The 21,812-nt window shown below is 42.9% G+C and overlaps 1 protein-coding gene across 6 annotated transcripts in view; it reads left to right on the plus strand.

Moving 5' to 3' along the window:
- Nucleotides 1–21,812, plus strand: part of lrch1 (leucine-rich repeats and calponin homology (CH) domain containing 1) — an 88,714-nt gene that overhangs the window by 30,472 nt on the left and 36,430 nt on the right. For all 6 annotated transcript variants that reach the window (XM_061723286.1, XM_061723287.1, XM_061723282.1 and 3 more), the window contains exons 2-8: nucleotides 3,340–3,484; nucleotides 6,675–6,801; nucleotides 8,797–8,902; nucleotides 14,445–14,581; nucleotides 15,360–15,490; nucleotides 17,625–17,712; nucleotides 18,442–18,547. In XM_061723286.1, the coding sequence (XP_061579270.1) occupies nucleotides 3,340–3,484; nucleotides 6,675–6,801; nucleotides 8,797–8,902; nucleotides 14,445–14,581; nucleotides 15,360–15,490; nucleotides 17,625–17,712; nucleotides 18,442–18,547 (840 nt within the window). The remainder of the gene's footprint in view (nucleotides 1–3,339; nucleotides 3,485–6,674; nucleotides 6,802–8,796; nucleotides 8,903–14,444; nucleotides 14,582–15,359; nucleotides 15,491–17,624; nucleotides 17,713–18,441; nucleotides 18,548–21,812) is intronic.

Raw genomic sequence — 21,812 nt, forward strand, 5'->3', positions numbered from 1 at the left:
GGAGCGCAAAAGAGGTCTATAGCAGCATATCTATGATGACGCTCTGTTTAAGACGTGCCTGGTCTAGTCTTGACCTGTCACTGCAGCTAAGACAACTGGGCCTAAAACATTAGAGTTTACACTCGGCCTGGCCGATAAACTGAAAATGTATCGTTACCGACATTTATTCCGATGACCGACGCCAATTTTCAATTTGGTGTTTTGATTTTTTTTTTTTTTAAAGAAAAGAAACTTATTTTCATCTGTTTTGTCTGTGTGTAACAGTATTTATTTTTCCAAGGTTATGTTTATTAACGCCTCTATCACCCCGCACCTGGTAAACTTTTAGAGGGCCGGGAATCAACACCAATTCTATTTTACTAGGCAACTAAATAATGCCAGAATCGCCAAATAAATAATGCATTCCTATATTTTTATTGGCAGGAGTTAGTCCTCGGGAAGCAGCAGAGAAGTGTGTAAGACTGCAGCTCTGCATCCTGGCCTGGACCGGGGGGAGTGTCTAATAATATCAGCCTAATTTCAACATATATACGAGCTGCACCATGAAGAGGTGGGATGAATGCCATCTATTCTAATCAGACTGGGCTTTCCCCAAAACGTCTTCTAATATCAATAAAGGCCACGTCGTTTTCTGGACCCACCGAGATAACCAGTGACAGCGTGATGACATGCAGCTAAACATATCATCACATCACATTCCCAGATTTGGGAAGGGGACCAGAAAAAACTAGAGTCCAGCATGGTTTTGGCCTAGTTACACACCGAACAATATTAATTTTAATGATAAAGAGAAGCTCTGCGTGTCATGGGGTCAGTGGCCCGAGGCGTGTAGGATCCTTTGTCACTTTGCATACAAGCTCATATAAATGCTTTTAAATGTAACCTGACAGATGTGTGTCGGTATTTCTGTCTGCTCCTCCTATGTTGTAAAATAGAAGCTCAATGTCACAGTCGTGTTTCCACATTTCCACAGTTCTGCAGTCTCATTTCAGAGGCTGAACAGAATTAATGGAGTAAATGTGCCACATGCTCCACGCTGATGATCATAGATGCGTGTTGTTGAGTCAGGCTGCTGATGTTTGCTCAGAGGATAAAAGCAGGACTGACAGCCTCTTTGTTCCTAATTCATTCTGTTTAAAATAGCACTTCCTGTGACTGTGCTGCCCATGATGCAACACTGCTTTTGCAGTTGATGCTTCGATGCAGCTGTGATTTCCACTAACAGGAACTCCACAGTACGTCTGACCCAGGAAAGCTGTTTGTACGGAAACTTGATGGGCTAACAGTCCAGTTGCCTGCTTGGAGAACAACTCCAGTAATTTTCCCCTCCATTTTTAGATCTTGAATTATTTTGTCAATCATTTGTTTATTAAGATGGCCTGTAGCTCCAGGTTGCCAAGTGTGAGGAGTCTCTGCTCGCCTTGATTTCCTACATGACGACATCCTGTAGTGAAACACTACAGATCACCTCTGAAGGTTTCACGTTTCACGAGTCTCCGTAACTCCAACATGAGGATGAGTAATAATCATCGATGAACACGATTCATGTGAGATGTGGTGTTTTTCCTTGAAGGCCTCGCCTCGCTGATAAACTCTGTGTAAGTGTTCATCAGCAAGTGTTGTAAGTGCGGCACTAAATGCACACTGTGTAAGTGGTGAGTACAAAAGAACAACACGCCTTTTCCGTGATATTCTCCTCCAGAGGAAATGAACTCTCGTCTTGCTCTCGCTCCGTTAAGAAAACAAAATATTTTCAAGTGGCTAAGGCTCAGCCTCAGCAGAACAATGTGGAATAATTAGCCTGACATTTCTTGGCCTTATTTGGCGGCTGCTGATAAGTTAAGTTGTTGCCGAGCTACATGGGATGTGATGTCAGCGACCCTGGCCTTGAGCAGCCGACTCCGACCCCTCTAAAAAATATTTACGTCCCTGATTTTAACAACAGTCGAACCTTAAAAATATTTCCGTGCTGTTGAGACTGTGTCCCCACGTAGAGTCTTCCTGTCATGAACATTATAGTGCTCATGTAAAATAAACAAATAGTGATTCATACCACCAGCAGCTTGAGAGAGACTGATATCTTTACTTCAGTCATCAGCAGCGCTCACGCTGCAGATCCAGCAACGACGTGGAATTATTTTTTAACTGCCATGAAGTCATTCATGAAATGACTGTTAATTAGAGGCCGATAAAAGCCGCCTGGGTAAAATGGTAACAGTCAAATGACAGGCAGCCTCCTGATTTCCACGCTGATCTCTGCTAATGAGACTGAGGACGGAGGAATTACTCCGTTGTGTAACTTGAACAGCCTGGATAACGGCCTAGGAGTCAGAGCAAAGTCATTTAGCCAGTGTGACCAAAACCCTGTTGTTGTTGTTGATGTTTTTGCATTCAGATCGTGCAGGTTTCCCTGCCGTTTGCAGCTGACTGATTAAAGTGCATTGCACATCTCCACTGACGGCTGTAAACAGTTGATGCTGCTCTTTAATTTAATCAAAAAATGTTGCTGGATTGTTAGTTCTTCAGTAAATCTGAGTAGTAGTTGATTAGATAATATATTTTAAAGGCACCCTGATTAAAAGTATTACCCCAAAAAGGCTGACTACGCTAGGTGTGTTATGCATATTGCACGTTCATAACTGCGCTGAACTTTTACGTTCACTGATGGCATCGCCCAACCGTTGTCATTATAACTTTGAAGTAAATGCAGTTGTTTAGCCTTACCATACCATCTATAAGGAATATTGCTCGTTATGCATCGGATTTCACACCTGTATTTGCTCAAATAAAAAATGAGGAGAGGCAGCTGTGTACTCAACTGTGGTGAGGGATGTTGTGCTTTGTTGAATGTTTACAGTGTTCTCCCCGTTGCTTCCTAGGATTCCCTGCTGCAGTGACGCCAGGCCATTCATTGGTCTCTCACTGGTTGCTGATCATATGAGATGCCTCTAAGCCCCTTCAGATATTTGCCTTGTTAGGTATTTGTTGGCAGTCTGAGATGACGAGGCAACGCGTCAGAATTACTGTACGCCAGTATATATTACTGACTAATCTGCTTTTTAAGAAGGGGGGTAGAAGGATGTGCTCTAGCTACCACACTCCTCAGCCTCCCTGGTAACGTCTATTCAGTAGGATACACCCTTCGTTCAGACTACTACAACTTGCTCCATCGATTTATTTCCCCTCTAGTGGAACAAATTGGTATTACAAGTCTTGGCTGTCCATCTCCACTCATTGACGCAGTGTTTTCAGCGGCTCTGTTGATATTAATTCTTCTTTATCGATGATATCTGTTCCTGCGTCGTTGTGTGATTTATGTTTTTTCTGTTTCATCCACAGACCTTTCAAAGAACCGGCTGACTGACGTTCCCTCGGAGGTCTGCCACCTGGTTGCCTTAGAGACACTAAACCTATATCACAACTGCATCAGGACCATCCCAGACAACATCATCAGCCTCCAGTCGCTCACATCCTTAAACCTCAGGTACACACATTTACACTCTTCCTTTAAAGTGGGAAATGGGAAATAAAGGCTGTTTTCTTCAGTCTGAAGTTCTGGGTTATGGAGCATGCGTTGCGTTCTGAGTGTGCTGCAGCAGTGTTGTTGATTCTAAGTTCACTACCCGAACCATAATGGTCCACACATTTTTCAACATAGTTAGCTTATTAGTTGTATTGTTGCATTTGGTTTTTGACCAAACATTGCGCTGTGCATTATGGCCGAATATCTCCACTTCCTAATGCCTGCATCTCTGAACATCTAAGATAAGTCATGCTGCCATTTTCTTTTAAGAGCAAATGAGAACCCTATCTAACCAAACCACACTTATAAAGTATTTTGCTAATTGTTATATCACAAACTTAAACATTTAACACACTCAAGGAGGTCAGTAGAATCTGAGATGTAGCTTGGGTTTTGTTGCAATATTCTCTGACTCTGGGGTGGATTTGCTTGGATGTCCACTCCTGGGAACATTTGCATCTGTCTTGAATGTTTTTACGAGAGAACAATCTTTTTTCCTGTAGAATAATAGACTCCACATTGTCTGGAAATGACTTTATAGTAAGTAAAAGTAAGTAAGTAAAATGTATTTATATAGCACCTTTCACAGACAACACACTGTCACAAGGTGCTTCACAAAAAATAAAACATCATCAATAATAACATGAATAAAACACTACAATAAAAGCAGAAATACTATAAAAACAAGACAATACCGATAAAAACCCCTATAATAAAAGTACATAAAATCAACATGGGGGTCATAAAACAACCCTCTCACTACTGATGTTTAAAATCTTGGAGAAACAGGTGGGTTTTAAGTTTGCTCTTAAAAGCATCGATGGAGTCCAGAGAACGTAGAGACAGCGAGAGATCTCCTCGCTTCTTAAAACAGGTACGAGGGACCATGAGCAGGCTCTGGTCACATGACCTCAGCCTCCCAGATGGAGTGTAGGGTGTAGTAGGTCCTGGATGTCGGAGGCGGCCTGACCACGCAGAGCTGTAACAGTCGGGACCAAGATTTTAAAGTTAAAACGAAAAGGGACGGGGAGCCAGTGAAGAGTTTTTAAACATTATAATCCTATCCAGATTGATTGCTTCTCCACGATCATTGCAGATGTCTTTCCTTTGCTGGCATCGTGTTAATACACAGCTAAATGCTCTGGACAAACTGCAGACACTTTAGCTTTTATATGTCTTAAAGACTTGCTGCACATTAGTTACTGCATTTGACGAACAGCCACTCGGACTGTAGTTTTTCAAACACTCATTCTGTATTTGGTCTTTGTTTATGGTAAATTATCACACGGTTTAATATTATATTTTGTGTGTTGTTGTTCACAAGGTGGTTGTTACCTATTTTTAAGAGCTGCGAAGGACCAGAAGATGCTGTCTCATAATGTTTGGTATCATCCACTTTTTTTACATTGAAGTTCAAAATGCTGTTGATTAGATTAGATTAGATTAGATTGTCCTTTATTTCTCCCTCAATGGGTAAATTCTCTTTGTACAGCAGCAGTACACTCAACGCACACATGCAGGGAAAAGGGTAAAAAATATATAATCACAAAATATAAACAGTATATACATTGGAATGCAAAATAAAAAAGTAGTGCAGTACGAGAAAGAAAGAAAAACAGTGAATCCCATGAATGAATCCCAAGCCAGATTCGTACTAGAAATGAAATGCATTATAAGCTTAGTGTGTGAGAGAGACTTGTGTCATATTTGTGCCTGTTCAATCTGGAATCAGATTAAGTCATTTTTGAATCAGCACAATAAAAATCTGGCCAGAGTCCTTAAACACGCAGGCTGACTGTAGTGTCTTGTGTTGCCTCAAGTGTGCAGCGTGTCCAGCATCCTTCCCTCTCTAAGCTGTTTGTACTACTTTTAGTCACTGCACGTTCGTGTGAGATGGAGAGAGAGAGAGCTGCACTATCCGTGCAAGTGTCAGCTCACACAGCTACCGAAGCACGAACTGTTTAATCTAAAGTCCTCCGCACACACAGGCACACCTGATGCTCCCCCTCACACGCTGTCCTGTAATCTGTCACGCTGTGTTTAAAGTTCAAGGTGCCCCTGCTGTCTCCATCTGGAACATCTCTGTGAGGCTCGCTGTACCAGTATACGCCTGAATTATTTTTATGTCTTCCTGCTTCCCCCTACGGTCTTAAAGCATCCCTGCGATTGGAAACTGTAGGAGCGAGAGTTGGTGTTCATCTTTGTTCGTCATTGATTGTACCCCGTCTCTTGACCCGACGACTAGCAATTACCAATTCCTCATGAATAGGATGAGATTGGCATGGGGAACGATCAGAAGTTTGGTGTTAGTAGGTCCAAACCATCTCCAGCCCTGGTTTTTGCTGTGATTGCAGCTCTCAAGTACCGGTAATTTTTTTTGGCATGTGATCACAGTCCAAACAATAATGAGCCTAAGTCTAAATAAACATACTACAGGAATGGGGATGTGTGAGTTCTGGGGGTTTCTGCAGTGCGCCGATTCCTGCGAGAGAGCTTGTGATTGGTCATATGCTGTGTGAAGTTTATCAAACACATATATTAAAGATGTTTTCACATGAACATCAATTAATTTCTGATGAAAGTGCAGAAAATTAAGCCAATATTTCTTAAGTTCTCACAAGTAAGATATTGCTGTAGATGTTTCTTCACAAACGGAATGACAAATGAAAACTTCCATAATTCAGAACGTAGCTCGTGGACTAACACAACCCATCAAGCATAGCGGGTGAGGCTCCCTGGTTAATCAAAAGCTGCTTGTTTTTGACATGATATGAAAGAGCTACTCTAATCTCTGCTCAAGAGCATACATTTGGGCATCTCTACAGTGAAAAATTCTGATTCATCACAACTCCAGTTCAGCTTGGAGTAGTTTCAGTGGTACAGTATTTGGTTGAGTGATGTGCTGTGACCTCACAGATCTGGTTCAGTCAAATATCTCAGCCACTTCTGCAGCGTTATTCCCTGCTGAGCATGTCCTCCATGTGGCTTGGCCTATAATGTGTTTTTATTTTTCAGCCAAATTATTTTAACTTTACTCAGAATTTTTATCACATTACCCTGCAGGTGTTGAGTGAGAAGAAAGCGTTATGGGAGATGCATCTTCTTATGTCTCGTGGATATTGATGAGTGATTGGTCTGGTTTGTGTTGCAGTCGGAACCAGCTCAGCGCTCTGCCCACCTGTCTGTGTGGATTACCTTTGCGGGTCCTCAACGCCAGCAACAACAAGCTGGTCAGCCTGCCGGAGACCATCGGGCAGCTGCACAACCTCATGGAGCTGGTGAGTCTCTCCCTCGCTGCGTAACAGTGTCTGGACGGAGTGGAGGCCTTGCTGTCTGGCCGTGCCGTGGTTTTGCTGCACCCGCAGCTCAACCTCAGGCCTCCCGTCTCAGCGTTTCAGAAGTGGGGCCCCCCCGGGCACCGCCTGCTCGGCCGGACGCCTGAGCTCACGAGAGGAGTTCACCCAAAGTTTTTGAGAGCATGGGAGAACAATTCAGCAATCTGCTTGTTGAAGAACTTATTTCTCACCAGGTTTTTTCCCCCCATTTTCCTATAATGTTAGTAAAAAGAATGTGTGGTGTCAGAAATGTGCTTTCTGACTGCTGAAGTGACCCTTTCCTCACACGAGGTTGAAATGTCTTGGGACCTTCAGAAATGCTTACCTACAATCTCCATGGGTTAGCGTAATATCGATGTGCGAGTCAGAGTCTGGCTGCGGTATTTTCTTTTCTCGATCGGCTGCCTTTCTCGTGTTACTTCCTGCCGACTCCATCTGATGTGTGCAAATTGATGCTTCTTTTCACCGAGGCAGACTCGGTGTGTATTTTTTACAGAGAAATGCTTTAAGCGGCGGTGCCTCTGGTGGCAGCAGGCTCATAAACCAGGAGGGCTGCGGTTCACAGTGGGCGCGCCGGGCTGCCGTACACTAGTGCTTCCATGCCTGGGGGGACCCAGGGGTCAGTTGGCCCTGCCACCATGTCCACCGTCACTCAGGGATTTAGTTTCATCATTGATGTGAGACACTGTGCCGTAATGCAACACGCAATTACTCCAAGAGATGACCCGCACAGGAGTCCAACGTTAGCGGACATAAAGAGGGCGTGAGCTTGACGACACCTGCTCAACTTAAACAGCTTTTCCTTCAAATGAAGCTTAAACTGATATTCTGACATGGAAACTCTTCATGAGCTGCTTTAGAGTTACAGCATGTAACGAGCACTGACATCTAGTGGTCTAGTAGCAACCATCTCAAATCCCCTTAACCCACTATCCAGTTTTACTTGTGACAGTAACAGACACTCAAACTTATTAAAAAAAAAAAGAAAAGAAAAGAAGCTCAAACCCAGGAACCTCCCAACCTTAAACAGTCAGGTCCTGGAAGGTAGCAATAACTTAGTCTCAAAATACTTCTACACATCACAGAATATAAACAATCTTTGTACATGTATGAAAGGCTCAGATAAGATAAGATAAACCTTTAATAGTCCCACAGAGGGGAAATTTGCAACTACTCACTGTAACTACCTGTTAATTTGACAATGCATCCGGCTTATATTTGGATCCTGTCTTTGAACTTGGTGTTTTTCAGAATCAACTTTTTTAGCCAGATAAAGAAAGAGGGAACTGGGCTTTGGTTACCTCGTTCCCAGTTCCCTCTTCGTTCTCACCACCGTGCCCATAGCATTGTCTGGAAAGTAGCTGCAGAATCAATGTCAAGTGTTTTATTTAGATTTGACTCACTTACTGTAAGTCATGTTTGGAGGGGAAGGAGAGGAGTGGAAATACAAATATAATCAATCAAAACAAAGTGGACTTGGACGCACTGAACAGTGCTGTTTTCTTCTTCTACTAACCTTTTATGGTGGTTAAATGGCTGCTTTCTTTAGAAGAAGGGACTATCTATTAGAAACGTAATTCTTTTTAATACTATAAATATATATATATTATTAAAAGTGTAACAAATAGGCCCTGTTGTACGGACCAGTCAGTAATACAAGGCATTATTATATGTTACCAACTTTCGGTTTGATAACTTGTGTTTAGACAGGTTTTTTTCTCTTCCACGTGACGAGCTGCTGTTTTGATCTTTACTTCTCTTTAATCAGTTCAGTGACAAACTTCAAATGTTTTCTTTTGCAATGTTATTGCTCTGAGCAGAGATATGCTCTCTGCTTTAAAATGGTCACAGGAAACATCTGGTGGGGCTGTAACATATTGAAATAAACACAGAGGAGTTTATGGCTGTTAACGTGTATTGATGTTTGGTTCTTTGCAGGACATCAGCTGCAACGAGATCACAGCTCTCCCCCGTCACATCGGCAGACTCAAAGCCTTGCGCGAACTAAATGTACGCCGAAATCTTCTCTGCGTCCTGCCAGAAGGTGAGTTTGTTAAATATAGACTGGTAAATGTTCTTCTCTCATTGTTAAAATGATGCCACTCGTCATATTTCTGTTTATTTACACTTAACCCTTTTTTAAAAATAGAATACAATTCTTTTAATGTTTTTTTTTGCATTGATAGGAGCATAAAAGTGCAATTAAACACAGAAATAGGGCCCTTTTATCCAAATTGTCTAAAGGATGGGAGGCTCATTTTAGACCACAGAGCCCTGTGTCTGCACTGCCACACCCATCCCAACCCCTAAAATACTCTCTACCCTCCACATGACCGGAGAGTGACCTCCAGACCTCAAAGGTCTGAAATCCGTCGCTGACACAGAGACGAGTGACAGATCCAACCCTCTGGAGGTCATCGGGAGGAGCTCTACCCAGCCCGGCTGACTCTCTCTGTGCTGATTGGCTGAGGCTGCAGAGCGGCAGGGTGGTTACTGTAGGATTCCCTTCTGAAATCATCAAATCCAATGGAAAAATACGTCCTGAGAGTTAACAGCGATTGTTGTCCTCGGATGCATCGCGTGTTACCAAAGTCTAGTGAAGATCCAGTGTAGTGAAGGTTTCTTTGAGTGAGTAAACAGTCTTGGTACATCTGCTGGGAAAACTCACATCCTGGCATTCACGTGGATGTTACTTTGACACTTGCTACCTACCGAAACATTTTTGCAGACTGGTCACACATCACCCACATAGTTAACAGCACTGGCAGGAGCGTCCTCCTGCTCAGAAGGGTCTGAAGCGTCCTGAACCTGACCTGACTTTTCCACTAGTACTTACTCAGCCCGACTCCACTCGCCTTGCCCTCGTTTGTTTTCAATAACCAGATCAGAAGTAGGAGGTTGGAGTGAAGCTGCTGTGACGCATTTGATTGTGTGATCTAAACGGAGAAGACAACAACACTAAAGATGTAGAACCTGGAGGAGATGATAGATGTGCTGCTGGGTCTGTGGCTTGTGTTTGATATCAAGTTAAAAAATGGGTTGTGAGAGAAGCTTCAAGCGTTTTTTTAATTTTTTTTGTTTGTCTCAGCGCTGCTGAAAAGTCAGCTGGAGCCGCGAGCAGCTATGAAGTGACAGAGCTCCTGGTAGATCTGGTCGTTCCTTATCTCCGTCTAGATCCCTTTTTAATTCTCTCCTCAGCACCAGGTTTATGAACATTTGACCCTCAGAGTTGGATCATGAAACAGACTTTTGTGCTGCCGTTGCTGCTGGAATAAAATGAACAAGAAGCCGCCAGAGTCGCTCTTTCTCTGATGTCACATCCTGACTCAGACGTCTGACTCCAACCCCCCGACCAATCAGTGGCCTGTAGTGTGATGATGTCAGATTCAGCCCGACTCAGCTGCTTAGAACCTCGGCAGAGTAGTTACAGAAAAAGTATCCACTCGGTACGTTAGACCCCTAGTGGAAAAGCGCAAAGTGGAGTCGGGCTGAGTATGTACTAGTGGAAAAGCACCATATGAGACGTAGCAAAGGCACAGGCCCACAACCCTCAGGGGCGACGGATACACTGCTAACATCCCATTCACCAGACACTCGAGCATGAACAGGATATACCCGATATCAGGGTGGTGTTAAAGAATTTTATTTGAGTGTATTTTGCAGATGCAGTTTAACTATGGACTTAATTTCCTAGAAACTAAGAGATGTGTTGGAGCCAGCAGCTACTGGCCAGCAGGAGTAATGCCTTTTAAAGCACTACTTTGATGGCTCCGAGTCTCCCAGGGGGAATGTCCTTGTCTTACACACAGTTAGCGTGTGAAAAATGAAAGAAATAAAGGATTATTGAAGAGGAAATGAAATATGCAGACCTTTTAAGTCTTATCTTCATAACAGGATCAAGGGTCAGACTATGAAGCAGATTCGTCAGAAGCTGATGATAAATTGCTTAGAAATTCACGGAAACCAGGACAGCAGCTGTAGAAAATATTGTTAATCACTTTGCAGCAGCAAAGTAGACCAGTGTAGAGTTTTATGTCCAATTTCAGTTATAGATGCTCGTGTTTCTTACCACTTCCAGGTCCTCTTTGATCACCTTGTTAAAAGGTTCAGGACCTTCTGTTGCAACATCACACCATCAGTTCCTGCTGAACGGTGGGCAGTGCAGTTAAAGCTTCCTACAGCTCGACAAACGCTGCACGACCTGCAAAATTCCCTAAAAGTCCAGAACAACTGATAAATAATAAGCTCTGCAGAGTTGTTTGTCTTTTTATGTTTTGAATTAGTAGATAAAACAAGTGTTTTCACGAGGTATGCATCAGTAGACAGAATAGGGAATAGAGAAATATTGAAGGGAATAGTTTTGGCTTTGACTCAGATGTTTGACCTTTTATTCTTTTTATTAAAAGAATAACTTTGCTGGCCTCTGCGTAGTCGTACTATTAAAGAATCCTGGTTTTCTTTACTTCGGGCTTAATGTGTGGCATCTTGGAGGGAAAAAAAATAAAGTTTAGTTGTTAAGGTATCTGAAAGGGGCCAGGGCAATAAAAACTCCTCTTTTTTTTGACGTCCATCCAACGTGGCGGTGGGTTCTTGGGAACCAGCCTGGAAGACGTGGACTCGGTCCTGCAGACACTCGATCAGGATGACGAACGACTCCAGAGTTTACCGGATCCTCCGGCTCCAGCCCAGGGCCTCAGCCCGTCCCGTCTGTTTGGATTCACCGCTCCGTTCTCCAAACCTGGCACGCGCTTATCCCTCTCTGTTACGACCCTCTCCCCCGGGTGATTGATGAGCTTTCAATTGGCTCAGCGGCTTGATGCCACTGGAAAGCTTGTAGATCGCAGACTGGGTGGCAGCCCTGACGCTGGGAGGGACGTTTGCTGTTGATTTAACGCCATCGTATGCTGGAGTTTTGCTGAAAGTTGCTGAAACAGGACCACCAGCGCTGCTTTAGATTTGTGTAAGTTAAGGATCAGATTGCAACCACAGACGTGGTGGAAAAGAAAGGAGGATGCTCAGCCCGGAGCTGGAGCGTAGATCTGGAATCATCAGCGCTGCTGTCAGTGACAATAACGGCCTCAGTCTGACTGCTTTGTCCGCGTGTTTGACAGTCATTTTAAAATTAGCCAAACATTTGTCTTGACTGACCTCATACCAACACGATTTTGTGCATAATATGATCTAGAGGATATTTTTATCCAGTAACCAGAGGAATTTTCTGCGGTGTCGGTGCTCGGCTGACAGTTTAAGCGCCTGCATGTGGTTTTAATAGAGAATCTGTCAGGAGTCTGTAATGATCACTTTGTTGGAGATGATGGGCTCTGTAGCCCTGCATCCTTTCTGCTCCCAGACCTGCACATCTCTCCCAGGAGTTACATGTCAAATAAATTACATAAGCACATCCATTCATCCAGCAGATCTTTTATGTTGTACAGTTTTATATGCATGTAGAGCATTAACCGATGATGAATGAAAATCCCAGCGCAGTTTTCTGCAGTGACGTAACTCAGAAATACTGGACCAAAACATCATATATCCAGTTAATGAATAATAAAAAAATGTGGTACCTTTTAGTATGTGGTATATGATGTCTAGAGATTTGTGTATGAGGTTAATGAGTTACAATAACTTGTATTAAACCATCTATTTTCTTAAGGTAAAGATGAGTTTAGCCTGATTCAGAGGCGTCCAGGTCTTCCGGGTATATTGCATTAATGGGAGATGAGGCTCACATGAAAAGAATCAGGGAGATGCTGGGAGCCCTGTTTACGGTTACAAGCCTCTGAAAACAGCCTCATTGTTCTGTCCTGTTGGAAACATGTTTGCGGTCTGAGCTTGGGTTTGAAGTCTTCATTAACAAAATTCTGCAACAGACTTTTAGGTTTTTACGAGACGTGTTGTTGCTCCCAGTCTGTTAATGTGCACCTGGAATAGTTCAAAATCATTTGTTAGAGCCTCATAATGTTGTGTGACTGTTATAAATGTAAAACAAAAACAATCAGAACATCCTGCAAAAGCCTGACTGTGCAAAAGATGATGCCATCAGGCTGACATCAATGTCCAATTCAGGGATTCTTGCATCAGGACTGAATTTGTTGCGTGTGATCTGGTTCGGATGTTCTTCCTTAAGCCTTTACTCTCTTTAATTACTGATCTCAGTGACAAATCTTCAGATATTCTGTGCTCACATTGAGAAACATTGAAAAATAGGACGGAGAGGACTGGTCAAGTTGATGACCATCCAGTTCCAGTCACCGACCGAGCAACTATGGAGGCCCTGATGGGTTGAAGGATCGAGAGCTGTGACAGTTTTCCTAGTTTTTGTAAAGGTTGTAATCATATAGGCTGTGATTACATTCTGGTTATGAAACATATGACCGAGAAACGTCAGTGTCTGATGCCCTTTTCCCTGGAGTTAGTATCCAGGAGCATCTGTGATTATTAATCTAGTTTAAATGCACCATTTTTCTGAGATCTATAAAGTAAAACAAAATCCACCAGAAAAGTCTCAACCATATTTGAACAACACAGATAGTTTTAATAACATGCGAATGCTCATCTCAGTAATTCATTGATTTGCAGGAGACATTCTGGTCCTTTCCCAGCGTAACTATGGCAGCTGCTGCGGATATAGTGATATCGTATAAAGATTCTAGTTTATATCCACAGCATAGAGCCTACTGATGTGGTATTTGTAGCAGATAAATAAAAAGAAGTTAATCAGGATTAAACTTCACATTGAGACGTGTAAAAGCAAGAAGCCCAAGGCAGGAAGAAGCAGTGATCCGATGATCAATATCTGTAAATCATAGTAAAACACGGACTAGCTTACCCCGTGTGGATGCGCTGCTTGAAAAAGACTTTGTAGTGTCATTTTTGAATCATTTTAAGTCCAGATGGGATGCTTTGGAATTTGGCTGCATTGACACTGTCAGTCCAGAAGGCTTGTGAGATTTATTCTTCAATTATTTTTCTGACCTCATCATCTGAAAAGGACCGACATCCAATATCTGCATTTACAGTGATTAGCAGAACAAGGGAGATGGGTAGGCCGGGCTCCTGACCCGGGAAGTGAGGCAGGAAGAGAATAAAGACACGACGTAGATATGTGCGTTTTTTCCCATTAGTGTATTGACAGTCGTCCGCCGTGCTCCATGGAGGGCACAGTTTATCTGCTGTCTGTTGGTTTAGTAAAAGTAAACGGCTACAACAGAGTGTTGTGGAAGACACAACAGAAGAGACTATATCACTGCTTTACTGAGGCGTTCTCAGGGATCAGCAGAGGATTAGGCACATGTCAAAGCAGAGAAAAAGAAATCCGCGGATGGTGTCAATCACCGCCGACACATTCTTAAAGACGTATTAGTCGCATTAACAGGGAAATCCGATATAAGTGCTAGGATGACAGACAGAAATGCACATGTCTGTCCATACCAGACTTATTTCCACCGATGATATGCAACACTGTGAGCTTTTTTACTGCCTACATCTCCACTGGTCACATCCACTCTGTGCAAAGTGAGGATTGACACCAGAACCGGGCCGTTTGAACTGATTTCAACATTTGTGTGTTTGTCTTCTCGCAGACCTGGCTGAGCTTCCTCTGGTGAAGTTTGACTTCTCCTGTAATAAGGTGTCCACCATCCCGGTGTGCTACAGGAACATGAAGCAGCTCCAGTCGCTGCAGATGGAGAACAACCCACTGCAGAGTCCGCCTGCACAGGTATGTGCACGCTAAGGCTGGGGATCGGTTCAAATGTCAAGAATCGATTCGGTTCCGATTCTTAAGATTCAGAATCGATTATCACGCTTTGATTCGATTCCAATATTGATTTGGGTTAGTGTTGTTAAAAATGTTTTTTCAGCTGTTGCATGAATTATATGATTGTAGTTCTGCAACATATAAATACTAGTATTATATTGAGATTCAACAGCAAGTATTGGCAGCTAATGATGCTGTAAGGATAAATCAGCTCCCAGAATGCTGATAGAACTGCTTTCAGAAACATCGTGTGGGTCAGAATGATCAAACAGATCCAGGGCAGCAAACAGAGACAGATGAAATAGTTTTTTATTTTTTCCCATTTTTGAGAATTTGGTTTTTAGCATTTTTTGCAAATGTAACCCCAAGGCAGTATATAAAGCAAATAAATATAGACAATTTATGCAATTATAACTGAAAAATGTAATGTTTTCATACCTTTAAACATATTTAAAGGCAAAAACATGGCACTAGTTATGCTTGTGTCCAACAAAACATTCCTTTTTTGGGCATAAACAAAAAAATACCAAAAGTTGTAATGTAATGATGAAAAAAAAAATCGATCTTTAGACATACAAATCGATTTCTAGGAATTAATATGAGAATTGATTTCGTATCGGAAAATCGATTTTTGTCAACACAGGCCTACTACACGCAGAGTTTTGTGGAGTTTATATCTGGGTAGAAACAAGGTCGATCTTCAGCTTCAATCAGACTGGAATCTTTGTTCTTCCTTCAGATCTGCATAAAAGGTAAAGTCCACATATTCAAGTACCTGAGCATCGAAGCGTGTCGCAGCGAGAAGATGCCAGACTCTCCGTACCTGCCCGTCATGGAGCGACTCAGCCTATCACGGCCCACCACCGGCAGGTGAGTCACCGTGGTAACAACCGTGCTGCTTTACACCAGAGCGAAGTCCTCCCTGGAATATATTAGCGTAAAAATGATTTTATTTCATCTAACAAGTTTACTTGTACCTGATGATGATGTTTCTCTGAGAGGAAGCTTAAATCCAGATGTGGTGACACAGAAGTGCATCCGTTTGGCTCATCGTCACGGTAACTAGATGGTGAAGACCAGTTACAGCCTTGAAAACCAGCGAGAGAAAAACTTGAGTTTTTTTTTTTTTGGTGAAAAGCTTTAGAAAATGTGCCTTATTTGCTCCTAACTCTTGGAGCTATCAGAGTATTGAATTATATCACTCGTTCGTTGTCGAGAACCTGCAACAAATCTGGCAGAATCCTGCCAGTGCACATCGCATCCAAGCAGTTTATTTTGTCAGATTTATACACGGTTCCAAGCCGTGGCGGGATAAAGGCCGTCTGCTGGAACAGAAAGGCCGTCTGCACTCTAAACTTTCTCAGCTCCTCCGGAGCCAAATCCTCCATTAGTCAGCTGAAACTGATCCACCCTTGGACTGGCTGCGAGCTCCCAGCTCCCTTTAACGGTCTGTCTGGGGCCGTCAGCGCGTGAGAGAATATTTATGACTGTTGAATGAAGACGAGACGGGAACAGCGGAGAGCATGGGACGGGATAAAGGAAGAGAACGAAATATTAAACGTTCGAAATGTTAAATCCAGGAAGTAAAGTGTTATAGGGAGGAAGAATTTAGTGGCTTAAATGTGGGAAAAAGGAAGCAGTTGTAGAAAATGTGAGATTAGAAGGGACGTAGAAGCCGAAGAAAAGAAGGAACAGACATAAAAGGAGACAAAAACAACTGAGAAATAATTAACAGCCTTAAGAAGAATTAGAAATATGCAAATGTGACCCATTATTCATACGGGCTTTACGAGCTGGAGGTCCGTCTGTGTCTGAGCTGAACACCTGTGATCTGTCAGCACAGGTCAACCAAGGTCATTATAGATGTGACTTTCATATCGACCAACTCTCCACGTCTTCACAGCGTTTATTCAACTCAAAAGTGACAGAAAAAAGGGGAAATAAACATGGAGGAATTCCAGGGAGCTGGGAATGAGAGAAAGAAATATTCCAGTTAAACTGAGAGGAGGTTTCAGGAGATGTTCAGCTCCAGAGCGTCCGCCCACAGTAAACACGTCCAGCATGTTGGCAGGAAATGTTTCTATTTCTGTTTAAAAATGCACTTGTTTCACGGAACAAACACATTCCTTAAGAACACTCATTCTTCTCCTCTCGGCCCTTCTCTTCACATCATCCATTATTTTTCTTTCTATTGTGTTTGTTTGTTTGACAACATGTTAATAAAAAGCCTTAGCACTTTACAATCGCTCCACTGAATAAGATAGAAGAAACACTATGAGCATATGCAAGATTGACCCAGAAACGGATTCTTTTTTTTTAAAGAAAAAGAAAGAAAAACAGATATTCTCCCCATCAACCCATCAGTTTCATTCTGTCAGGTTTTTTTTTTAGTGACATGTGTGATGCCAAACAGCAGTGTGTGAAGGAAACGCTGCTCTTCTTCTGTGGGTGTGGCTTCGTCTCTCTCTCTCTGCTGAGAGGAGACAGAGAGCAGTTTGAGGCTATTTTTAAAACTCCATTAACACAACGACCTGAAAAGTAAACCAGATGAGCTAAACAGAGCCGGATCTATCTCTCTCTCCCGTCGACCTGAATGAGGGAGTGGAGGAGTGTTTCTCTGCAGGTGTAAAAATAAAACTCCTCTTTTCCTTTTGTCTTCTGCCAGAGTTGCATTTGAGTTATTGTCTGCTTCATTTTTTGACAGCTACGAAGGTGAAAAAGATAATGAAGTGTCACATTAAATTTTTTTAATCTGCTACATTCTTGCACAGTGAGTTATTTGTGTGGTTTTGCATTTATTGGTCAGTTCAGAGATGGTTCACAGCGATAAAACACCAGTGAGGAGTAATGAGCTAAAGGCCTGAGCAGGGAATCAGGATTTCCAGAGCGCCGTGAACACAACCTGGGTAGTGGTGAAGACGCAGAGAGGGAGGGGGGGTCTGTCTCGTCGCCGTCACTCCCCTCACACACCTCCATCGTTGTGACCTGTGTGATGTGTCTGCAGCGTGGAGGACATGGAGCAGCAGAAGAAGCAGGACAGCGACTCGGGAGTCGGCAGCGATAACGGGGACAAGAGGCTGTCTGCTACGGAGGTACGGAGCCGGGCGGGAGAGCGGGAGGCTACGTTTGTCTGCTCAGCTGTGTTTTTATTCACAGGGATTTTGGTATTTTATCTTCATGTTGAATCAAATCAAAGAGTTCAAGTCACATTTCGGGCAAATCTGCTTTCTCTTCCTACACAAGCCGGCACTTATTTTCATACCTGACTTGCATATCTCCCTCAATAACTTGCGAGGACTTTTTTCTTTTTCTTTTTTTTAGAACAAAAAAATAACAAATCTGTGCAATTTAAAAACATATAGGCCTATGTGTTTAATCTGTTTTTGCAGAGGAGAAATTCTGAATGCCCTTTTTATTATTTGCAATTTTATCTTTCAGTTGTTTGATATAGAGAACAAAATGGAACTTAATTTCCACGGAGAAATTGTAGATGGACTTGAATATTGCTATTTATTTATTTATGTTTACATTGCTTTATTTATTGCTGGAGAAACTAACCAAAAATGTGCAGATGTGCTGAAGTGAAGCCTTTCTTTTCTTCACTAAATCCTCTCATTACTTTTTTTTTTTTAAGTAGCTTTGAAAAAACTGGAACTTTAGAGAGAGTTTTTTAAAACTGCAAACCACAAAATCAGATTTTTTTTTATGTAAAACTCACCTAGACTCGTGTTGTGATCTTAAACAGAGAAATGACAAAGAACAGAACACTTATAAAAAGTGGCATTTAGAAAGGCATTTATATTTGCTTTTGTTTATTTTAGCCCTCAGATGAAGACAGTTTGAGTCTTAACGTTCCCATGAGCAACATCACGGAGGAGGAGGGAATCGGCAAAGATGATTCCAGCGAACACATCAGCTCCCTGACAGGTAAACACACACATGCACACACACACACTTTGCAAAAGACACACTTGAAATGAAAGTCGTGAGGGAGTTTTGCCACCGAGTGCTTAGGCCCGCCGGCTGCAGCTGAAACACCAGAAGGAGCCTCTGCAGCGCCGGGAGAGCCACCACATTTTCACACAGGAAGGTTCTCTGTGCCGTACTATATGAACATTTGATGGGTTTACCTTTGCTGTCCAGTGGCTGTAGATAACACAACCGTTTCACCAGCAGGTGTCTGACTTATGGAAGTCTTGATGAAGGCATTTGAGTAAAATGAAGATCAATGAATTTTACTCATTTTACGGACCTGAAATTGTGGTATTTAATCCGACTCTTTACATCTGTTATGGATGTCACATAAGGGTTGGGGATATTTTGTTGATTTATAACAAATCTGATCTCTTTCTCCAGTGTAATTTTCTCTTTTGAAGAGGTTTAGTCAGGATTTTGATTCACGGAGGAGCAAGATGAGAAAAGTTAGTGAATTCTTCTCCACTTGAATCAAGATTATATTTACATCCGTGGTTAATCGCTGTCATTTTTAATGAAGCATTTAAAACTAGTCAGAGTTGAACAACATGCAGTGTAAAAACCTTTTGGGCGCCATTATGAGCAAATGCTAGTTTTGAAGTTAAATAAATGACAGCAATGATAAATGGAGAATAAAGATATCTTAAAGATACCTTAATTTTTATATGAAGAGATATTTACTTAAGGCCGAAATATGGTTCTGCGTCAAAACTGCGCCGTGACTACGGCGTGTGGTTTTCTTCCACGCAGACCACACGCCGTCACCTGCGGCGTCACTGACGTGCACCGTTGTAACTACGCGTCGAGCGACGCAGACCACACGCAGACGGAGAGGGCTGTGATTGGTTCGCTTGGGAGCAACGCATTTCCGGTTTCCGGTTTGAAGCAGTCGTGAACTTTCAGTGCTCTTTTCTTCGTTTATGTGTGATTTTTTTTATTTAGGTTTTTTGCACAATAGTTGTCCTTATCTCTTTGATTCACTGTGACTGGAAAAAGTCGGATAAACCATTCAGAAAAAGATCGCTAACTAGCGGTCGCGGGGGGTACTGCACCGCGACGAAATGGAGGGACGGAGAAGTCCGAAGCGTTTAATACGGCGTCACGGCTGCAGCGTGTGCTCTGCGTTGGTGTGACGCAGAAGCTTAATTCAGCCTTGACTCCTGACTATCAGGAAAAAACTAATCAAAGTAACTTTGGGCTCCTGTCATGGTTGTGCTTCACGGCACTATGTCCCATTAATGATGATGAAACTTTTAACTCTACTGGACATCATGGCAGAGCAGGTAAAAGACTCCAGGAAGTAATGACTGAAGAGGAGATGAGGAACAGACGGAGCAGGAGACCAACCAGGAGTAAACCTCTGACAGCACGCCTACAGGGGGATGCACTCAGCTGAAAAGTGGCAAAAGTTCCTTTGTTTTTCCTTAAAAGGTTTGCGAGACCACATATGTTTTGATAAATGTCTTCAGTGTTTTGAGAGGGCATCTTTTTTTTTTTTAATTCCCTTACTGGTGGTTGTGTTACATCGCTGTAAAGTCGCTTGGCTGTAATGTCTGTAAGAGGCTTTTAACAGCGAAAGCTTCAGAGCAGCCAGCTCAAATGCACGGTCTCTTTGACTAACCGACCTCTGGCCAGGCAGTCAAAAGCAGCTATTCAGAGAGTCTGAGAAGTCTGATGGTAGAGTTTAAGGACAGGGATGTGCAGAAGTGTCCTGAGGAGCATTACTGTCTCAAGCTTTAAAATCCAGTCTTCATAAATGTGATTTAGTTGTTTCTGGGAAGCCAGTGGTGGGATCGCTCCGCTCCAGCAATGCCACTGTTTCGGTGGAAGCAGTCAGGGGTCTTCCTTCCGTGCTCTTAAACCATTTCCAGACGAGACATCTGGGACTGGCACATTTCCAAATACGGAGAAGCGAAATCCAATCTTGAAGAGATTATGGCTGTAATAACTGTCCTGATTTCTGTTAAAAAGAAGCTCCAAAACAAAACTCAAGCAGACCTGCAGGTTCTGCTCTTAGCACCAACCAGCGTATTGATCAGACTGTGTGTTATGAGGGGTCATAAGTGTGTGCACGCATACCGGATTACATGCACACTCACCGGCCACTTCATTAGGTACACCTTGCTAGTACCGGGTTGGACTCCTTTTGTCTTCAGAGCTGTCTTAATCCTTCGTGACAGACTCGACAAGGTTCTGGAAACATTCCTCAGAGAGTTTGGTCCATATTGACATGAAGCATCACGTAGTTGCTGCAGATTTGTTGGCTGCACATCCATGATGTGAATCTCCCGTTTCACCACATCCCAAAGGTTTTCTGTTGGACTGAGATCTGGAGACTGTGGAGGTTATTTGAGTAGTTAACTCATCATCATGTTCAAGAAACCAGTCTGAGATGATTCTTTATGACATGTTATCCTGCTGGAAGTAGCATCAGAAGATGGTCCACTGTGGTCATAAAGGGATGGACATGGTCAGCAGCAACACTCAGGTAGGCTGTGGTGTTGACACGATGCTCAGTTGGTTCTAATGGGCCCAAAGGTAGCCAGGAAAATCTCCCCCACACCATGACACTCCCACCACCAGCCTGAACCGTTGATACAAGGCAGGATGGATCCATGCTGTAATGTTGCTGACGCCAGATTCTGACCTGACCTGAATGTCACAGCAGAAATGGAGACTCATCAGACCAGGCAATGTTTTTCCATCTTCTGTTGTCCAGTTCTGGTGATTCTGTGTGAATTGTAGCCTCAGTTTCCTGTTCTTAGCTGACAGGAGTGGCCCGGTGTGGTTCTGCTGCTGTAGCCCATCCGCCTCAAAGTTCCATGTGTTGTGTGTTCAGAGATGCTCTTCTGCAAACCCCGGTTGTAATGAGTCATTATTTGAGTTACTGTTGTATTTCTATCAGCTCCAACCAGTCTGGTAATTCTCCTCTGACCTCTGGCATCAACAAGGCATTTGCTGTAAACCCTAGAGATGGTTGTGGGTGAAAATCCCAGTAGATCAACAGTTTCTGAAATACTCAGACCAGCCTGTCTGGCACCAACAACCATGCCACATTCAAAGTCACTTAAATCACCTTTCTTCCCCATTTTGATGCTCCGTTTGAACTCTAGCAGGTCGTCTTGACCACGTCTACATGCCTAAATGCATTGACTTGCCACACATGACTTTAACACCTCTGCTCGGTTGTCAGGTGAAACAGTTGTATGTGTTTGTT

Source organism: Cololabis saira, chromosome 6, assembly GCF_033807715.1.
Source record: "Cololabis saira isolate AMF1-May2022 chromosome 6, fColSai1.1, whole genome shotgun sequence".
NCBI classification, from domain to species: domain Eukaryota; kingdom Metazoa; phylum Chordata; class Actinopteri; order Beloniformes; family Belonidae; genus Cololabis; species Cololabis saira.